This window comes from Taudactylus pleione, unplaced genomic scaffold (assembly GCF_031769625.1).
Source record: "Taudactylus pleione unplaced genomic scaffold, aTauple2 ptg000116l, whole genome shotgun sequence".
Taxonomy (NCBI): Eukaryota; Metazoa; Chordata; class Amphibia; order Anura; family Myobatrachidae; genus Taudactylus; species Taudactylus pleione.
Genome location: NW_028284518.1, coordinates 2,321,291 through 2,341,773, shown reverse-complemented (window position 1 = coordinate 2,341,773; position 20,483 = coordinate 2,321,291). Strand labels below are relative to the sequence as shown.

Genomic DNA, 20,483 nt, shown 5'->3' with positions numbered 1-20,483 from the left:
TAATACAGTAGTGACATTAATTTTTGTACAAAATTGTAAGTTTTTTTTGTTGTTGACTTGACTAAAAAATTTTATTGTATACTATATAAGCCTTATTAAAATGCATTCAATCTCGGAGTGATAGCAGGAACTGTACCACAAACATCAGTAATAACAAATATTATCTAAGCTATGTCTTTTTCTTTGAACTCACACTAGAGGGTATAATAACAAAAATGCAGTATGACGACTCCTATGTCCTTTAATCCCACTAAACCTAAATGATACATTGATGTACTATGGAAATACAGTTACAGATATACAGTACAGTATACAGATCACATGACAGAACTGTAGATTCTTTATGCTACACTTATGGCCGGTACACACTGGACAATATGTTGGCAACATCGTCTAGTGTGTACACCCAATGTTGCTGACGATGCGCGCTCCCGTGCATCGTCAGCGACATCGCCCGTCGGACCTGCATGCAGGTCCGACAGGCGACATAGTCAGCGAGGGCCATGCTGCCGAATGCAGCATGGCCCCTGTCGTCGCCATGTCGCTCCCGACACCGGTAAGCGACTTGCTGATGCCGGAGCCCCCGCCAGGTCCGTCGCGTGATAGGTCGGATGGGTACACATCTTTAAATGTGTACCCAGCTAAATAATAGTTAATGTGTCATCTGGACAAAGATGTCCTGTTTCCACGTAGTGATTGTGTTCTACAATAACAGATGTGTCTGAGATACGTTCAATAACACATATACTGTAACTTTCTAAATGATTTTATATTTCTTAATAGCAGCCCAGCATTACAGAAAGAGTGTTGCAGACCCTTTTCAGTGAGAACGTCATAAGTAGATTTATATAACAAGGCATTTTGTATTATGGCTGTTAGTCATGAGTGCTCTTCTGCAATTTCCCAGCTTTCTATGTGAGTTTAGGGGGTGACGGAGAATAGATGGAGAAGAGATGTGAATTATGCAGCAATCAGTGTGCTTTCTATCCATTTGTCACATTGCCAGCATGTTGAATTGGTGAATCAGATGGGATTGGATTGTGTCAGCACTTCCTTTATATGTGCCTCTAGCAAGTGCTGCTGACCAATTACTATTCCCCTGCCGTAGTTTGCCTTGTTGAATTATTTGTAGCAATAGAAATGTAGCTGAATCTACTCTGATTTAGCAATGATATTCAGAATGAAAAATGAAGCAGATGCATTAAGAACACCAGCATATCACGTATGGGCCTGTGCGTAGTAATGTAAGGAGTACTGGGCTTCAGCAAAGATGACACTACAATGATTGCCTTGCCTGCTATACAACTGATTCTCTGAAGAAAGTTGTTACATTTGTATAGATCCTAAATATAGTTCTAAAATGTGGTGTGCACTGTGAGCACAGTAATGATATGTGGTGAGCAAGTTATACATTACAGTGCAGTTATCCCAAGGTTATAATTGGAAATGTTCCACCTCTTTTTGTTACATGGCACAAACATACTTCTGTTGCAGATGGCATAAACCTATAATAGTAAGTCTGTCTGGTTTCGTGGATTCAGGCCAGGAATATATGCACTTTTCAGCACTAACAGGCTGTGAATTATACAGAGACTCAGAGATGTATAAACATACTGTATATGAATCATATGATGAATATGTGTCTCTCCTTGGCTATTTCCATTCATTTACTTGTGTTGTGTTTAGGAAGAATGGCAGCAGCGCTGAGACTCAGGGTTATTAAGCAATTGTATCCTAGCTACAAATACAGGATACTACTGTATAATCTGAGCGTCAGGTGTTTGTAGACAGTCATATAGTGTTAGGTAGGAGCTGTGTTGTGGTTTTGACCTATCATATACTGGAGGTATGTGCCACCATCCCACCTTTCCCAGAACTGGTAAGCAGTAAGATTTTCCTCCAGCAACTCATCAGATACATAGTAAGGGGTAAATTTACTAAGATGGAAGTTCTATTCTAAGAAGTGATGCTGCCCATAGCAACCAATCAGCACCTTCTAGAAGATAATACCTGGAATCTGATTGATTGCTATGGGCAACATCACTTCTTAATAGAACTCCTATCTTAGTAAATTTACCCCTAAGTGTTACACGTAAGGGGTCCATGTAAGTGTTGTCAGGATTAGAAACATGCTAGAATTGACTATATTAAAGTATCCCTTACGAATTGGTGCCATTAAACCAGTAGTATCCAGTTTGTTAATAAAGATTGTGTTTGGGGGGATGTTTTGTCAGAATTTTTCACACAAGTCATTGAAGCACCAGAAACTCATAATAACTTACATAATTGGAGATGTTAATGATACTTCGCAACTTATAATTGATCATTGTGACTGATATAATTATAGATAATAGATCCATTTCATAAACTATACATTGGTTTGGGTCAATAGTATCCCATTATGTGCTTCTTGTACTTATCTCTGTAAAGTAGCCACCGTCTACTCAGAGCTCTATGATAACTGCCTGTGGTCTGCATGTTGGGTTTGGCATCATGTAACAGCAAGTTATGCATATTATAATGAGTGACGGTCTGGTTATATTTGAACCTGAAATGAAAGGCAGTCCTGGGGTTTTACTGCTATATCTGTGTGTGTGTGTATATCTATATATATATATATATATATGTATATATATATATATATATATATATATATATATATATATATATTGATAGATAGATAGATGGATATGGGATAGTAGATATATATGGGATAGATAGATAGATAGATAGATAGATAGATAGATAGATAGATAGATAGATAGATAGATAGGAGATAGTAGATATATATGGGATAGATAGATAGATAGATAGATAGATAGATAGATAGATAGATAGATAGATAGATAGATAGATAGATAGATAGTAATATTCACACTCATATTGTGTGTTACAGTATCTCACTGAGACAAAATGAAAGTGAATTTGTTTCTGTCTTGTTTGTCTTTAAGCTCGGGATTGCATGGAGGAGACAGCATGTCCAAGCTTAGTGGGTATCCTGACATGAGACAAGTGCCAACTGTTGTTATTGAATGTGAAGATGATAAAGAAAATGTGCCTCATGATACAAATTATGAAGACTCTTCCTGCCTCTACTCCAGAGATGATGACGACGATGATGATGATGATGATGACGACGATGAGGATGAAGATGAAGATGATGACAGCTCACTATACACAAGTATGTAGTCTGAATTGCTTATGCAATCTGTTAAATCATATATACTTTGTATGGCTTCCAGACTAATTCTTTGTCCTGTATCCAGAACCTAGCTGACAGTAATTCAACTGTGAGATAGACATAGTAGACCTGATTCAGAGCCACATGCAATCCACACGCAATGCTGATGTTCACAAAGTTGAGCCAGTATTTGCAATGGCGCATTTCTGAAGACCCCTATGACACACGCGTTACGCAGAGTGTATGAACAATGTTGCTGTTGTGATCGATTCAGATGGTATGCATGAACACATGGACAGGCGAAATGCATACCATTGCACACGAGTTCCAAATGGCCATTAATGTGGTGGTTTCGACAAGAACACTTCGTAGGGAGGCCAAAGCACTTGCAGTTCTACAGAAACAACAAATGTTTTTATCAGGACGACAATGTCACCTGTCACGTTTCCAGGGCGACGCTGGCCTGGTATACAGAAAATTCAGTAACCCGGATGGATTGGCCAGCTCAGAGTCCAGATCTTAACCATTTTGAGAACCTCTGGGACAAATCCGAGTAATGGTTGCGTTCTAGGCCGACTCAACCTTCTTCAGTGTCACATTGGTCACTGCACTTAGGGCGGATTGGCAAAACATACCACCTGCTGTTGTCCAGGAACTTGTGGACAGTTGCCAAGAAGGGTGTCTACAGTAATCACTGCACGTGGTGGACCTACAAAGTACTGACGTCAATAACATCTCATTGATCTATTTGCTGTCAGTGTCCAATTACTTTTGTCTACATAGTGTATAATATATATATATATATATATATATATACACTGTATATAGGGATGGGTACAGAGTCTCTATGTCGTTACCCCGGCAGGGTTAGGATACCGAAACATGTTGGTAGGTATCCTAACTCTCCCTACCCTAATCTTCCCTCCCTGGTGCCTGAACCTAAAATCCCCCCTTAGTGCCTAAACCTAACCTTCCCCTCCCCCTCCCCGCACCCTGAACCTCCCCCCCTAGTGCCTAACTCTTAACGCCAACCCTTCCCCTAACCCCGCTACCTACGTTTCAGGGATTCCGGTGGCCGGGATGCCATACCTGCAGTAGGGATGTTGACCGCATATAGATATATATATATATATATATATATATATATATATATAAATAAAGAACTGGCGGCACTCAGGAGACTTTTGTAGAAATAGTGCAAAACTTTGTGCTTTTAATCTACGTTTCAGGACTTTAAAATCCCTTCTTCAGGATTCATGTATCCTGAAGAAGGGATTTTAAAGTCCCGAAACGTAGATTAAAAGCACAAAGTTTTGCACTATTTCTACAAAAGTCTCATGAGTGCCGCCAGTTCTTTATTTCTATATTGTGGGGGATTCGTACCCCAGTGGAGGGCACCAGGAGCAAGCTGTCTGCGGATATTGGAGGGGAGTGCCGGGCTGAATTTGGACTTATATATATATATATATATATATATATATATATATATATATTATATATATATATATATATATATATATAATTAATGGATAATAAAAATTTTAAATAATACCATTATAACAGGCTGAATATTTCACAAGTGGTGGTACACACCTGAAATGATATCCAAACCTTAGTCAAGATTTTAATAATAAACTATCCATGAGTTTTTTTTACAATAATTTAACATGTTACACTCCAGCTAATTATAAAAGCTCCATATTTCCCAAGGTTCCCTGGCATTAAAGGTCCTCCGGAAGGACTCCTTGGCGATAAAGTTAAGTAACAGACCCTCCAAGAGAGAATTAGAGGAGAAAAACATCCTCCCCGTGCAGACGGATGAAGAGAGGCTGGAACTGAGACAGCAGATTGGGACTAAGCTTACCAGGTAGATTCAGTCAATACTGCTATTCTTACTGTAAAGTAATGTTGTGTTAAGTAATATTATTGAATTACTATAGTATACGAGTATACTACAGTACATACTTGCCTACTCTTGCGAAATGGTCGGGATCTTCCCGAAAATCGGGTGTCGCTCCCGACCCCCGGAAGAGTGGGCAAGTCTCCCGGCTGGCACCACCCGCCCGCAATCAGAGGCATGTGTTGGCACTGTTGGAACAGCACGTAGCGTGTAATGAAATACACAAAGTATATTGCAGTTACCCTGGAGCTCAAAACAGATAGCAAGTGTATTAGTGTACACACACACAGGGGGTCATTCAGACCCGCTCGCGAGCGCAGGACGCTCGCAAGCGGGTCGATGGTGCCCTACTGCGCATGCGCACGACGGAGGGAGCTCCGTCGTGCGCATGCGCGAGACCCGGCTAGCGACGGGGTAGCCGTCGCTCCGGGTCTCGCACCAAAGGGGGCGTGCTGTCGTTGTTGATTGACAGCACGCCCCCTTTGGTGGGCGTGTCCCGGGGGCGTGGCTGCCAGACGGAGGCGTTCCCATGGGAACGCCTACCGTCTGAAGCCAGCCCCACTGACATCAGTAGTGATGTCAGTGGGAGTGATTTTGGCTCTCATAGAGCCAATATCACTCCAGGGCTTGCGGCAGCGAGACCCTACCGCAGGGTCTCTGTCGCAAGCCAGATGGTCGCGATGGTCTTGACCATCGTGACCATCATCATGGACGCTCGCTATAGCTGTGGGTGGTCACCCACAGCTATGCGAGCGTCCAAGAGGCCGCTCCATTTTCATGTAGGAGGGCCCTGATTCAGAGCGAGCGCTCTTGTCAGAGCGTCCGGTTCTGAATAAGGCCCACAGTACATAAATGCAAACTGGTGGAATTGGTGCAACCAAATACCCTGGCATAGAGTCTAAGACCAAACCCACAAGCTCAATGCTGTGAGCAGGGCCAGCCCAAGGTCTACTTGCTCCCTTTGCGAGAAATTTTGGAGTGCACCCTCTCACGCACACACATGGAAAAAAATACAGATTGACCCACAGAGGAAAAAAATAAAACCCACACATATTGGTCCCTACAGGAAAAAGCTAAATCCCATACACATTGGCCCACACTGTAAGAAACATAAAACCCACATTCATTGCCGCACCAGAAAAGAAATAACATTCATTGCCCCCACTGTAACAAAATAAAGCACACAGAAGACTGACCTGTAGACAGACTCTGTCAGAGTTCTTGTGAAGGATGTTGGTGTTGCAGAACTTCAGTAGAGAAACTTGCAGCAACTCCCTCCCCGGCTAGTCAGTCCTCCTCGCCCTCTGCGAGTCAGCAACAAACTGTGCAGTGGCATGACCTATGATGTCACGCCACCACAACGCCATTTAAAGGTCCTGCCCCAGGCCGCGTCTGAGCTAGAGATTACTCTATAGGCACTGCGAAGTACAGCCTACATGCTGCTGGTGGGCTGGTGATTGCCTTCATTATTTTTCTGTTTTGAACAACCTATTGTAAAGTACATATTGTGATATAATATCATTGTGATCAGAATCAATAAGTATTAGGCAATATACCACACGATAAAGGTCAATACTTCCGTACTGAAAACTTTGGCCTACAGACAGTTATTAATGCACTTGATTGCCGGCAGTCATCGGTTCTGGGCCTCAACAGCGGCTGCACTGTGCCTCCTATGAGGTGGCGCCCTTGTGCGCCCACCGCGCTCTAACGGCCCTCTAGTCAGCTGTGGGGCAGTAATGCTAACCATTACACCATCCGTGATTACAGCAAACAAAGAGCCTGACATTTTTTGGTGCCACTAAAGCAATAGATCCATAAAAAAATCTATAAAATAAACTAATGAGAGTAAAAGTAGGACAGCGAAACCTAATGTGCAGATGACAGCAGTTAAAGGCCCCCAGGCCCATTTAGTCTGTCTACTTATATCCTGCGCTATAAATAGATTTCTAATGTTTATTTGAAACGTTCTTTAGTATAGGCTTATTTCCACTACTATTTTGTAAAATATTCACAGTGGAAGGACTATTATTTTTTTACCATGTGATATAGGTAGCTGGTAGGGAATCGGTATAAAATACCGATGGACGGGAAGCCGGCTGTCAGTACACTGACAGCGGCATCCCAATGGTTCAAATCCCAACAGGGTAACGGTAACCCTATCCCTCCTCTCCTGTACCCTAATACTAACCCTCCCTACCCCGCACCCTAACCCTCCCGGTAAGTGCCTAAACCTTACCCTCCCCCCTTAGTGACTAAACCTAAACCTCCCCCCTTAGTGCCTAACTCTAACCCCCCCCGGTGTTGCCTGAACCTAAAACCCCCTGCCCGGTGCCTAACCCTAACCTCCCCTCAGCCTGAAGCCTAACTCTAACTCCCCCCTGGGGTGCCTGAACCTAAGTCCACCAGCAGCTGATACTCACCTTTCCGCGGTGTCCTTACGATCGGGATGCCGTCTGTCAAGATGCCAGCGCCGGTGTTGACTCAGCGTTTGGGATTACGATGCCAGTGTTCTGGCAGACAGCTTCCCGCTTGTCAGGATCCTCACCGCATCCAGCTGGTAGGATCAGGTTGGAATATACTACTGACATAAATCCCAAAACACAATTCTTTTGACCAATAGGTACTGTTTCTAAATGTTACTTGCATCATTCCAATTTTGTCACCATTCTCTACAACACTCCTATTGCCCATCACAGGAGGTGTCATATTTATACTGTATATCCAGGCACCACAATTTGGTTTGGCTTTTATCTACTGTTCATATGTCAATTTTGCATTATACCAATATACCCTTTGCAGTGCACCACTTGGGAAGTCAGAAAGCTTTTGTCAAGCAAATGAAATAACATAAAGCAATGTTCACGTAGTTGCTAAAGTGGTTCAAAGTTGAGATAACTTTAGAACAGGTCCTGCTTTCTTTCTGATCTGTTAGTGTTTTACGCTGTGTAACATCTGTATACTTCCTGTATGGCTGTCATAGCTTGAGGGTGCTACAATTATTTTAGTAACAGAACCGATTCCACATACGTCTACTGATGATTACAGAAGTTATATTTTGAACAAAATGTGTTTCAAATAATCACAATCTTTTTTTCCACAGACGATTGAGCCAAAGGCCGACAGCTGAAGAGTTGGAACAAAGAAATATCCTGAAACGTAAGTGTATAATACTTGTCTTCTAAATTTATGTCATGTTTGATGTGCAAATTGGCAGCATTTATGTCTTGGAAGCTGTCAAATGTGAGGGGTAATATAAAATGCATATGTGTGTGTGTATATGTACTTATATATTCCATGTATGAGTGCAAGTGCTGGCTGGGGGACAAGCACAAGGCAATGACCCAGAAGCAGCAGCTCAGCCATTAAATGTGGTTTCAGGCCTTTAGCAAAGGGTGAAATGCTCTTTTGCTCGGGAAAACTTGTGTATGCATTAGTCTATAGTACAATGCGATACTGCCAACAATAACCCATGATAATAATGGTAATAGCTCAGGGTAATAATCCCTGGTACAGCAATGCTGTCCCCAGATGGTGTTATCAAAACAAGAGTTAGTTCTTTATTTTTTGTATTATTTTCATAAATAAAAGAAAAACTTGTTAATTAACAGGAGCCACTATAGTTCACCCGTGTCTCCCACCTAAACCACTATTTTCCAACTTCCCACTACCTGGCTCAAGTCAGTTTATAAGGCATCATGTCAGCCAGGAAAATAGTGGTTTAAGTGGAAAAGCAGTTTGGTGCTGGATAACTATAGTAGCGTTCATGTAATTGATAAGTATCAAAAGAAAAAATATTTATTCATTTAAATGAGTTTTTATTTAAATGATAGAAAAAAAGATGTATCTAAGTCATACTGTATACTAGAGGTGAGCAGTTCGGTTTTACTCGGTTATGTTCAGATCACAAAAACGGCATTTTATTGGCTATCCAGCTCTCACGTGTTTTGGATAGTCAATAAGATAAAATCCAAACTAGTGCTAATTTGGCGACAAGAACTGAGTCGAACTGAACCACTCATCTGTACTGTATACCAATGTTGCCCTGTAGTAAAATGTATTGTGTAGGCGGTACTGCAGCTTTAAATCAAGTTACTAATTATCACCTTACCTGGGCTGTATGGACCTGTGCTGTTCCTCATGGCTTCTTCTTTCCTCGTGCTCTGCTTGTGTGCTTCCAGAGACTCAGGACCTCATTCAGAGTCGGTCGAAGCGGCCGCTCGGTCGTAGGGGAAAAGGGGCCGGATATGCAAATGATTCCCTCGCAAGTTGTGTCCCTAAGTTCGGATCGGTAGCTGGCCGACCAAGGGGAGGAAGCGGCTGGAAGACAAAAAAATATGCCCCCTTCTCGTACGCATTACACGTCATCTTCGGGCATATAAGGATTAATCGAGACCATCGGGAACCATCGTAACTGGTCGTAGAGCTTAAGGTTGACCATACCTTCTCTTAAGCTCTACGATCATGTCAGTGTAAAAAACCTCCCATGTCACATGTGCCATGACGCTACTTTGTTAATTATGCACTCCCATAAACGAATGCACTCCCATAAAACGCCGTTCGCATAATTAGGCAAGCCTGCGTTCGGATCTCCACTCCCCCGTTTTCAAGCACCTTCCCCTGTTACCACCCACAAACGCCTCAATCTGTCACTCAAACTACCGACCTGGCTGTCTGGGCACCCTGCTAGCCAGATGAGGCTAACAGAAAAAAGCTCTGAGGGCCAGACCAAATGATTCCCTGGGCCTTATACTGCCCCAGGGCCTGAGGTTCCCCATCCCTGAACTAGTTGATTGGTTGGAATGAAAATCTGGTAACATATGGGAGTAAGTGATGATCAGCAATTTGCTCCTAAATGCCAGAAAACAGATGAAAATGGTTGTTCAGACAAGTTTGTTAAATGTTTGATCTAAACAACTTGTTCCAACAACAGTTTTTGTCCATTTTCCGGCGTTTGGGAGCAAATTGCTTATTGTCATTTGCTTTCATATCTTACCAGATTTTCATTCCAACCAATCAACTAGTTGGCTAGTTGGACAGAAAATCTTTAGGTGTGTACCCAGCTTTAGGGGTCTATTTAATAAGCAGTGTTAGGAGACAGAGTGAAAAGTGATAAGGTACCAGCCAATCAGCTCCCAACTGTCATTTTTCAAACACAGCCTGTGAGATAACAATTGGGAGCTGATTGGCTGGTACCTTATCACTTTCTTATCACTTTTCACTCTGTCTCCTAACACTGCTTAGTAAATAGTCCCCTGAGTCACAGGACCTCATTCAGAGCCGGTCGCACAGAGCGTGCGGTCGGTCTGAATGAGGGGAGGACCTCTTGAATTTTCAAGACGTCCTCCTTTGCGGTGGTAAGGCTGTGGGTTAACACCCACAGCCTTACGACCGCCTAAGGTGATGGTCGCGATGGTCAAGACCATCGGGGCTTACGACGAGACCCTAGGGTAGGGTCTCCCTTGTCGTAAGCCCTGGAGAGCTTTCGGCTCTGTCTGAGCCGAAAGCTCTCCACTGACATCACTAGTGATGTCAGTGGGGCCGCCCCCAAACGGTAGGCGTTCCCATGGGAACGTCCCTGTTTGGGCTGCCACCCCCCCGGCCCGCCTTCCAAACGGGGCGAGCTGCCAATCAACATCGACAGCATCGGGGCGAGCTGTCAATCAACATCGACAGGCGCTGTCGGTCGTAGCGGGTCTCACACATGCGCACGATGGCGCCGGCGCCGTCGTGCGCATGCTCTGTGGGGGGCCATCGACTCGGTCCGAGCGCATCGGCGCTAACGACCGGGTCTGAGTAACCCCCACAATGTGGTGCAACTCGGATGCACCAGCAGACTGTGCTGATTAATTTGATATGCAACACTTGTGTGTCTCTCAATAAGCATACAAAGTGCTTTGATGCAGCTTTTTTCCACGCCCTGTTTTTAGTCCCAATTGCACACAGAGATACAAGTGTCACATATCAAATTAATCAGCACAGTCTCCTGGTGCGTCCAAGTCGCTTTGCAATGTAGACACATTTTTGGCAAAAAAAGACACCCAATGCTAGCAGAGTTGCACGGGACCTGGCGGCTCACTCACTTTTGTGCAACTGTTTACCTTCAAATGTGAGTTATTTGCAAAACGATGTGACTTATTCGCAAGGCGATGCAAAAAGGATGCATCTGCATGCGATATGCTACGTTACAGTGTCAGCGGCTGTGACACTGCGATGTAGCATTTTGCATGCAGATGTAACCGCAGTTGCACACGGAATATAGGCATGCTGCATATTACTTTAATCAGCAGAAGCTGCTTGTGTGTACTATTTGCATTGCTTTGCGAATAACATGCATTTCAAGGGAAAAAGATGCACGAAAAGACACTAATGAGTTACAGTGTCAGCGGCTGTGACACTGTAATGTAGCATTTTGCATGCAGATACAGCTGCAGTCACACCTAGAATATAGGCATGCTGCATATCATTTTAATCAGCAGAAGCTGCTTGTGCGTCCTATTTGCGAATAAGACACATTTTAAGAAAAACAATTCCATGAAAAAATGCTCGCGCTACCAAGTTGTGCCATGGCATGGTATGACTAGAAGGGCTGTTTAACGTGCAAGGAGGCTACATGTATACGGACACATCTGTAATAAAATAATTACAACCATATTCGTATAACCAACTCCTCTCCCAATACTTAAAACTGGACTCAGTCAGCACAATTCAATCCAATGGGATGTTGAATAGCCCCGGGACGAAGCTTCCATATCTATTCAATTCAGCACTCTTTTAAGTTGGAGAATACCGGTTCTTGCGACTTAACCTGGGTGTTTAGTCACAAGAACCGGCATTCTCCGACTAAAGTGCTGGCCGCGCTGCTGTTAGCGCACTTTTGTCGGATTTATCCTCGCATTCTAGGAGGGTGCAAGAAGAAATCCTTTCGCTCGGCCAAACATCGCTTTGAATTGAATCGCCCCCAGTGACTTTTAATTAATTTCACATAGTGCTAACCTGATATTTTGGAAAGACAACATTTTAATACTGCTTAATTGTGGAAAAATTAAAATGAACTAATGTTGTCTTTAGCACAATTAGTTCTTGGAGCAGAACCCAGGCTACCCAATGGTTTATACCACAATATAAATATTTATTGTAGAAGACAATAACATTGTATAACTTGTTAAAACATTTTGCAATTTACAGCTCGTAATGAACAAGAAGAACAGGAGGAAAAACGAGAGATAAAAAGGAGACTTACACGTAAGGTGAGACTACAAGTGCTAATGTGTTTAGGAGAGGGCTGAACTAAAACAGTTAAGCTGTGTACACACTTAGTGATATTTTAGACGACTTGATGATTTCCGATGGATCGGAACGACAAATTGTGCAGTGTGTATGTCGGGCGGTGCGTGCTCGCGTGGGGTCGTCAGCCGTATCGTCAGGTCGGCCCTACATGTAGCTCAATCTGACAATGCGGCTGACGACCCCATGAAGTGGGATGCAACAGGGGCCAACATATTGGGCAGTCGGACACGGATCGTCTAATGTGTACCGGTTGCCCGATATGAGGGCCCATCGTTTAGTGTGTACCCAGCTTTAAACAGACCAATAAATTATCTCCAGGGACATTTAAGTATCTCCAGGGACATTTAAGTCTCAGCCTGACAGCAGTGCACATTAGGGGCTTTAGGGTTTGTCCACACAGGCATTTTCTCAAGCTGCGTAATAAACAGAATGCAACTAAAGAACATCTGCAGAGAAATAGCACAGTCATAGAGATCTGTTAATCAATAGGCCACGACATCTCTACTGTCTGTATGGTGATTTACATGATTTGTTATATGCCTATTTCACCAGAAGTTTCTTTTAACCAGAGTGACCATATTTCTGAGTGTACAAAACAGGAGGGTTGGAGAGAGAAGGGGGCTTCCCCAACAGTTATATCAGCGTTGATTATTATGGGCAACAGTTTTGATAAAGTTTGCTCTAAAGATAATTAGTATTTAAATGTGTAGTACTACTTGTTATGAATTGATAATTTCACCAAATAAATGTATACAAATCAGCAAAGTTGTACAGAAATGTATCACGCCATACAGATTCCTAACCCTGTATGGAAGGACAAAACCATATAAGTCTAAACAGAAAGATGTAATCGGACCAATACATCTGCAAGTAACTGGGGCAATTCCCCGTTCTGCAGATAACTGGAATTGTGGTAATCCAACATGGCGGACAATCCTAATTGGCAAATTCCAATCCCCCAATAAATCGCCACTCATCGGAGTCTGCCAATCGGCGAATCAGAACGCCTATCAGCTTCGGGGAATTGCCGGTAAATGTTAGGCCTGCAGGGGGTAAATTTACTAAACAGTGCTGCATTTAAAGGGGTAATAATATTAAATTTCCTGGGTTTATATGTAATATTTCTTACCTTTAAATCCAGCATTGAAAACCGCCAAATACGTGGTGACTTTGAAGGGTGCCCTGTACTAAATGTATACCCAAGTTCCAGCATGTTTTGCAGCACAAGAGCCACAGAATGAGCAATCCTGCTCTCTACAATCCTAATGGGGTGATAATATTTCTTCTTCACACAGATATGATTTATTATTAGATACTTGTTTCAGGCCTGTTCTAAATATAATAAGGTAAAAGGAATGCACCATCAAAAGAAATAGTAAACTTTATTTCACACACTTTGGAGGACTGAATATTGGTTGTCCCACACAAAGATTATACAAAAGGTATGTGTGCACCATCGTAGTAATATTCATAGTACATTGGGTAATAATGCCGCCTGTCACATTGAGGAAGCTTTCCCAGCTTCAAACTGCTACATTTGATAAGGGAGTCTCTGTTCATTTGCAGCTATCACAGACCGGCCTTATGCTGTAACATCCTGTTTTCCTCTTGTGCACAGCTCAGTCAAAGACCCACAGTTGAGGAGCTGCGTGAAAAGAAAATCCTAATACGCTTCAGTGATTACGTAGAGTTGGCCGATGCACAGGACTACGACAGGAGGGCAGACAAACCGTGGACTCGTCTTACAGCCGCTGACAAAGTTTGTAAATTTGGCCTATTAGATATTCCGCATTAACAAGACGTAGAGTTTTTTTGCATAACAGTAAATTGCCATAGAGATGAGAGGAAAATATTCAGCAATGCAGCCTATAACATGTAATGACTGTAGTCTCCAAGGTAAACCTGGCAGCTGTATCCTTGGGCCAGTTTAATAACAAAGCCATTTGTTGTAACACAACTGCACCAATTTGTTTTCAGAGCTATTCTGTGTTGTCTTAGAGCTTTGTACTGCGCTGAGCTTTCATAAACACTGTGATGACAAATGTCTGCTCACATTGCATTTTGTTAGTAGGATGAGACGCTATATACACTATGGCTGCGTTCTGTAATCATGCTGGTATCTGCTGAGAACAAACAGGCTAGTACACTGCACTAGAGTATATGTAACACAGGCAGACACCTACTGTAATACTACTACTTGTGAGTGATGAAATAAATAAGTAAAACCATTTTTAGAAACACAAAAAAAGACAAATGATGAATGTAGTTTCCTTTTTAAAGTAGACTATTTACAAATTGGCTGATGTGTTCCCTTATTTATCAACAAAAAAACCATACCCATGTTTCATTATTAAATCATTATTAACAAATATGTTAAGTGACTGCAGTTAATGTTTTCTATATTGCACCATGCAAACTCATTTGACCATTTTATACAGCTGGAATGTTGTGGTTACTGTGAGTAGATGATGTAATTATTAATATTCACCTTTATTTATAAGGTGCCACACAATGTCTGCAGCGCCATCCAAGGGATAAACATAAAACATTGTAATATCTCAGCACAAAGTACAATGTTCTGTGGTTCACAAACTTCTTTCACAAATGGATGCACATGTCATTTACAAAGCACATGGTGGTGCGGAGGGGTGTCCGTTGTGTTTAAAGGACACATACCCATTGAGTTTTGCCCCTGTTCAGTGTTTGTGACCTTTGTGTCACATTCTACACTTCTAGCACTTTTACGTTGTAGTTTGATGTAGAAGTACATTCTAGGCACATTGCAAGTGCAACACACACATAACGTGATGCATAATGAAAACTGTCCTTATGTTCCCTTACTCTTATACTTGAAACCAGCCATTCCTATGCTTTTTTGGAACACGGCTCCTTGGTACCATAACTCATCTCCAGCACATTGTTTTAAATGTAACACAGAACAGTACATATAAAGTTTCCCTCTAAGCGCTACCCTAGGTAAACCAATTTTAGGAACCACAGATTTAAGTTATAATTAAGGCTAAACTGAATTGCATTTAAGGTTTATTTAATACAAAGCGTGATTTAGGAGGTTGTACTTTGATATAACACAGCGCACCTCTTCAAATCTTTCCAGTTCTTCACCACCTAGTTTCACTTCTAGTGTACCGAGTGGTCACTCAATAACGGAGACTAGACGTGCACCATCCTCTTGTGCTGGGCAGACGACCTAGACACATAGATGTATATCCATAGTATCCTGCGGTACACATAGGGGGTTATGTAGTAGGTTCCGAGACATGATGTTATTTAGGCGAGTAAACACTAAATTTAAAGCGGCAATTAGTAATAAGACTGGTTTTGCATTTTACTGTACTATGTAACCCCCATAGAGTGCTTTGTAAATGAGGCCTAATAAAAATAAACCATTGTGTAGCCATTGCATAGTAATGACTGCACTAAAGGGGGTTATACAAAAAGGAAAATGTGTTTTATTAGGACACAACGTTTCGGCCACACAACAAGGCCGGTTTCTCTGTGTTACACTTCAACAGTAATAGATAATATATGAAGATATTTATTTTATCTATAGTGTGGTTTTATTCAGTATGTTAACCGTATAGCAGTAAAATGTAAGTTCATTTGTTATGTATTATTTTTATAGGCTGCTATACGTAAGGAGCTGAACGAATTTAAAAGTACAGAAATGGAGGTCCATGAATTAAGTAGGCATTTAACAAGGTTTGTATATATAGTGTTCCTTCTAACTATTGGTTTAGTATTACAGTGCTGAGTACAGTGACGCATGTCTCAGTCTGTATGTAGACTAAGAAGTTTCTCCCCATTGCGGGGGAGGGAAGGGGCAGACTGACATTTCCCAAGTACAGGAAGGGCGTATTTGTGCACCTTGTGTAGTGTGCAAAGGAAATACAAATACCACATATATGTCTCTTATGAGACCCAACTGTTGTGGTTGTATCCACCTTGGTGCAAGATACTCGCTGATGATGATCACCAGCACAAGGTGAAAACAATGTGAGATATAACAAGCATCAATTTTCCAGAGAAATAGTGCACATAGTAATAAATGAGAAAGAAAGAAACAATAGAGGGACTTAGAGCAAACAGAAGGGAAGAGGGAAATGCAAGGGAGAGGGAAGACCACCTGAGACTGAATAATTAGGTTACACCTAGAGGTAACAACCACCCTGGATGTTACTAAGATAAGAGGTAGACTCCCTAAGCCAAGGTCCCCAAATGGCGCTGAACTTTCTAAATTTAGTAGCTTTGGTCATCATAAAGTCGTCCATGGTCATGTAGAACTCCAACCTGGAGAACCATTCAGTCATGGTGGGGGGAGACGTAGATCTCCAGTGTACTGGGATAACAGCTTTGGCTGCACTATTTAAATATTTCAAGAAACCAAGATCCTTCTCCTAATCAACTGTAAAGTGTGGTAACATGGAGGAGTCTTCTATGAGAAGTTTGTAACCCTCTGAGAGGAAGTGTTGAAGTCGAGCCTGTGGTTGGCAAAGCAATTCGAAGAGGGTAGGGGGTCTGCGGAAAGCCTCTCGAAACAATTTGCTTGACAGAAAGTGTTTAATGGGAAGATATCTCCAGGGACATTGTCCATTTTAAATGCGATACAGATTTTTACGGCATTTATCATCAACTGTTTTTAATGATTTCATGATTGCTTTTGTTTTCCAAAATAATTGTACAGATAACAATAATTTGTACTTATTTATACATAATTCATTATTTGGTACAGTGCTGTAACTAGAAGTTTGGGTGCACCCCTGGCAAAGTGAATGACTTGACACTCTGTTCATGCAGCCGTTTCACATTATCGGCCATATTCAATATGGGGCGAAAAGTCCGTTATCTGCGATAATTTATCGCCGATGACGTCATTTTCGCCAGTTTCAATTATCCCCATATTCAATTTCAAAGACTTTTCGCAGGTGCGAAAAGAGGTGTCGAAAAAAAGTGCAGAATTGGGGTTTGGGGGGTGCAGAATAAAAAAAATAGCCTGCAGTCTTTGGAATGTCCCCTTAATGTAATCTGTGTCAAAAAAAATTTTCAAAAATTCCTTAGTACACCCCAAAAAAGGTACTTTAATTTTGGGGGCAAATAAAAAAATGTTGGGGAACAAACTTAAAAACTAGCGAAATAGCCTCAGGGGGGTCCCCATGTATGCGGCAGGTGTTTTCTAGTATGTGGCTCGTTGCGGCAGGTGGATTTTTGAAGAATTTTACAAAAACACTTTATGGACTTAAAAATATGCTTGCACCCATTTTCATGTACCCCAATTTTGATGGACATAGTTATTTTTCAAAAAAAAAAACAACTAAATGCTATTATTCACCACTTCTTCACAGACGCATTTATGCACCTGCAGCGGCTATTTAAAAACCCTGATTACCTTCAGCAGGCCAAGTCGGGGGTACCCAGAGTGATCCCCCATGTCAGACCATCTTTTGGGGGATGAAAGGCTGATTTCCCCTAAAGTGACAGGACTTTACAATACTTACCTTTCCGCTGGGTCCCGTTTTCGCCGGATCCAAATTGAATAAGGGGATAAGCGGGCACGCGCCAGATACTTTAACCCTGCAAAAAACGTCCCTATATGCCACACTGTGCCCCCAATTCACATTATATGCCACATTGTGCCCCAATTCACATTATATGCCACATTGTGCCCCAATTCACATTATATGCCGTAATGCGGATTCCTCCAAGTCACATTATGACACACTCTATTGCCAATTTAAATGATATCCCACTCTGAATGCAGCAGACGTGTTATTATCACCACGCAGGCTGGCGCAGGAGGAGGCAGCGTTAGGCCAACACCATTTCCATTATGTATAATGCTGGTCACGGCATGACTAGCCTGGCATTGTGACTCCTCTTAGAGGAGTCCTGTTGATTTTCAAGCCAGGAAGACTGCATTAGTTTTGCCTATGGCCAGGTTGGCACTCACCCTTCACCAGTGCCCTTGGCAGGTGTCATCCTGGATATCTTCTAGTTACAACTCTGATTTGGTATAAGAATAACCAAGAGAAATTGCAAATACTAATCCTTAATATGACATTATAGTATAACATTAATAGTACAATGTTCTTGTTTTTCTCATATATTCATGTTTCTCTCTCGTGCAGGTTTCACAGACCCTAGCATTAAAGTTCTACTTGAATACTTTACTGTTTTCAAAAAGGGAACCACAAGTGCTGGGATATTTTATTTTCTCTTATACATAAATGTAAATCTTTGGAACTGCCTTGTTTTTTCAAGAGAAGAAAATGTCATTTGCATAATCTTCATAGATGATCTCCATCTTCACTAGACCTTAAAATGTGAAGCATTGTGCAAAGAAAAATGTCAGCAAACATTGTGTGGATCTGCCCTGAATGTACAGACTGAGCCGTGCTTGTCCTTCCTCAAGTACTCGGGTGCGAACATCTCACTGCTCAGTGTCAGTTGTGGTTCACTTGGAAGACCGTGTAAGGAGATCCCAAGTATGAAGGAGACCTCTAAAGCCTATGTCAGACCAGCTTGATGCATTTCAGCCAAATCTATATGGGATGTGTGAACAAGGAGAGAGACTTGCACTACTTTTCCTCTGTAAAGCATCCCAGTTACATGTGTCATATCTTCCATGCAAGCGACTGGTTGTTGTTTCCTGGGCCTGTTGTAACAAACTGATTATGTGTGAGATATATAGACAGGGCTGGGATGGCCAGCATCATGTAGCTTTGCAATTGGTTTTTGGCACCAAAACCACTATCATTTTTTTACACATTAAATTAGAGTCAGTTAATAAAAGCGTACAGAGACAGTAACCCATTTGAACAAACAAATCATTTACATTTTTTTTTATGAATTCCAAAGCATCCAAAGTGATGTGCCTATATGTACTATGGTTAAGTGTAAGTTGCACTGTGCATTCCATTGTTTCATCTCTCAGTGTACAGTTCTTCGGTTGAATGGGCCACCACTCATTACAGTTCTGAATCAGCAGGTGCTGTCTTGATCAGTCCTACTTTCATTCTACATCCAGGAAAATATTTTCCTAAAGGCAGATATTGATTGTGTTTGTCTTCGGGAATGTGGTGTCATTATATTGTGCCTGTTCTGTATAGAGTAGGAACGGATTGGTCAAGACAAACTCAACCGTTATGCCAGGTCAGAAATCTCCATTGATTGAACCTGTCAATATATAACATGGAGTTTTCTTGTAAATGAAATTAAGAAATAAACAAGAATATTTTTCAAAATCTACTTTCTGTTTATGCATATAGTTCGGGTACATTTCAGTGTCATTTAATGATTCTGGACAGAAAAAAAGCTATTTGGTGGACTGCTTTGATTATGTTTGATTCAAATGCCATACTGGAAAGGGAGAGTCACTAAAAAGTTTAGCAAATGAAGTTAAAGTTGTCATTGAAAAAAACCAATTGATGACGACACAGTGACTGTGCTGTAATAATAGCGATCGTCATGGAATCTCTCTACTGAAAACTACACCTCTATCCTAACAAACTGTGGCCACATGTTATCCCTACAGTAACAGCCTTATAGGTAATGTCCTCATTTGCTGCTCAACAGCCCTGTTGGTGATAAGAGCCTTTTTTGTACATCAGAAACAACACAGACATCTTACATTAAAACTGGGAAATCTGATTAAAAAGGCGTAATTCTGGCTTTCTTATAATAACGCTGGCAAAAGAGAGGGACTGTCACCTAAGCAGAGAAAGAATAGTAATAAAAGGGACAAATAACTAAGGTGGCTTCGTTGAGCAGATTCGGCCAGTAGAATTGGATGAGATCCAGCAGTTTGGTTACTCAGACTCAGAGGCTGGTTCACCATCAACGTAACCGAGGCTTGTAAAGGTGGGTACATATCAGGCGACCCCCCCCCCCCCCCCCCGATTTGATGCCCGATGGTGCCTATTTGCGACATATTAGGCGGTTGGTACACACTGCACGATCCGGAGACCAACCACCCGATATTTCATTCACTGGCATGCCGGCGTTTCGGAAGCTGAGTCGAATGCATGCATGGACGACGGAACGACCCCGATGTCAGGCAGTGGGTACACACTAGATGATGTGCCTGACATGTCGATT

General features: G+C 42.0%; 1 protein-coding gene across 7 annotated transcripts in view; it reads left to right on the top strand.

Annotated features, from left to right (window-relative positions):
* The window catches only part of PHACTR1 (phosphatase and actin regulator 1), a 378,024-nt gene extending 358,313 nt beyond the window's left edge, over positions 1-19,711 (top strand). For 4 of the 7 annotated variants that reach the window (XM_088471646.1, XM_088471643.1, XM_088471647.1 and 1 more), the window contains 7 exons: positions 2,952-3,181; positions 4,892-5,048; positions 8,185-8,240; positions 12,270-12,331; positions 13,990-14,130; positions 16,015-16,091; positions 18,515-19,709. In XM_088471646.1, the coding sequence (XP_088327772.1) occupies positions 2,952-3,181; positions 4,892-5,048; positions 8,185-8,240; positions 12,270-12,331; positions 13,990-14,130; positions 16,015-16,091; positions 18,515-18,530 (739 nt within the window). In that variant the 3' untranslated portion in view covers positions 18,531-19,709. Of the gene's footprint in view, positions 1-2,951; positions 3,182-4,891; positions 5,049-8,184; positions 8,241-12,269; positions 12,332-13,989; positions 14,131-16,014; positions 16,092-18,514 lie in introns of all 7 variants that reach the window. The other 3 variants (XM_088471644.1, XM_088471642.1, XM_088471645.1) reach the window with 2 other exon arrangements.
* Positions 19,712-20,483: the final 772 nt, after the last annotated feature.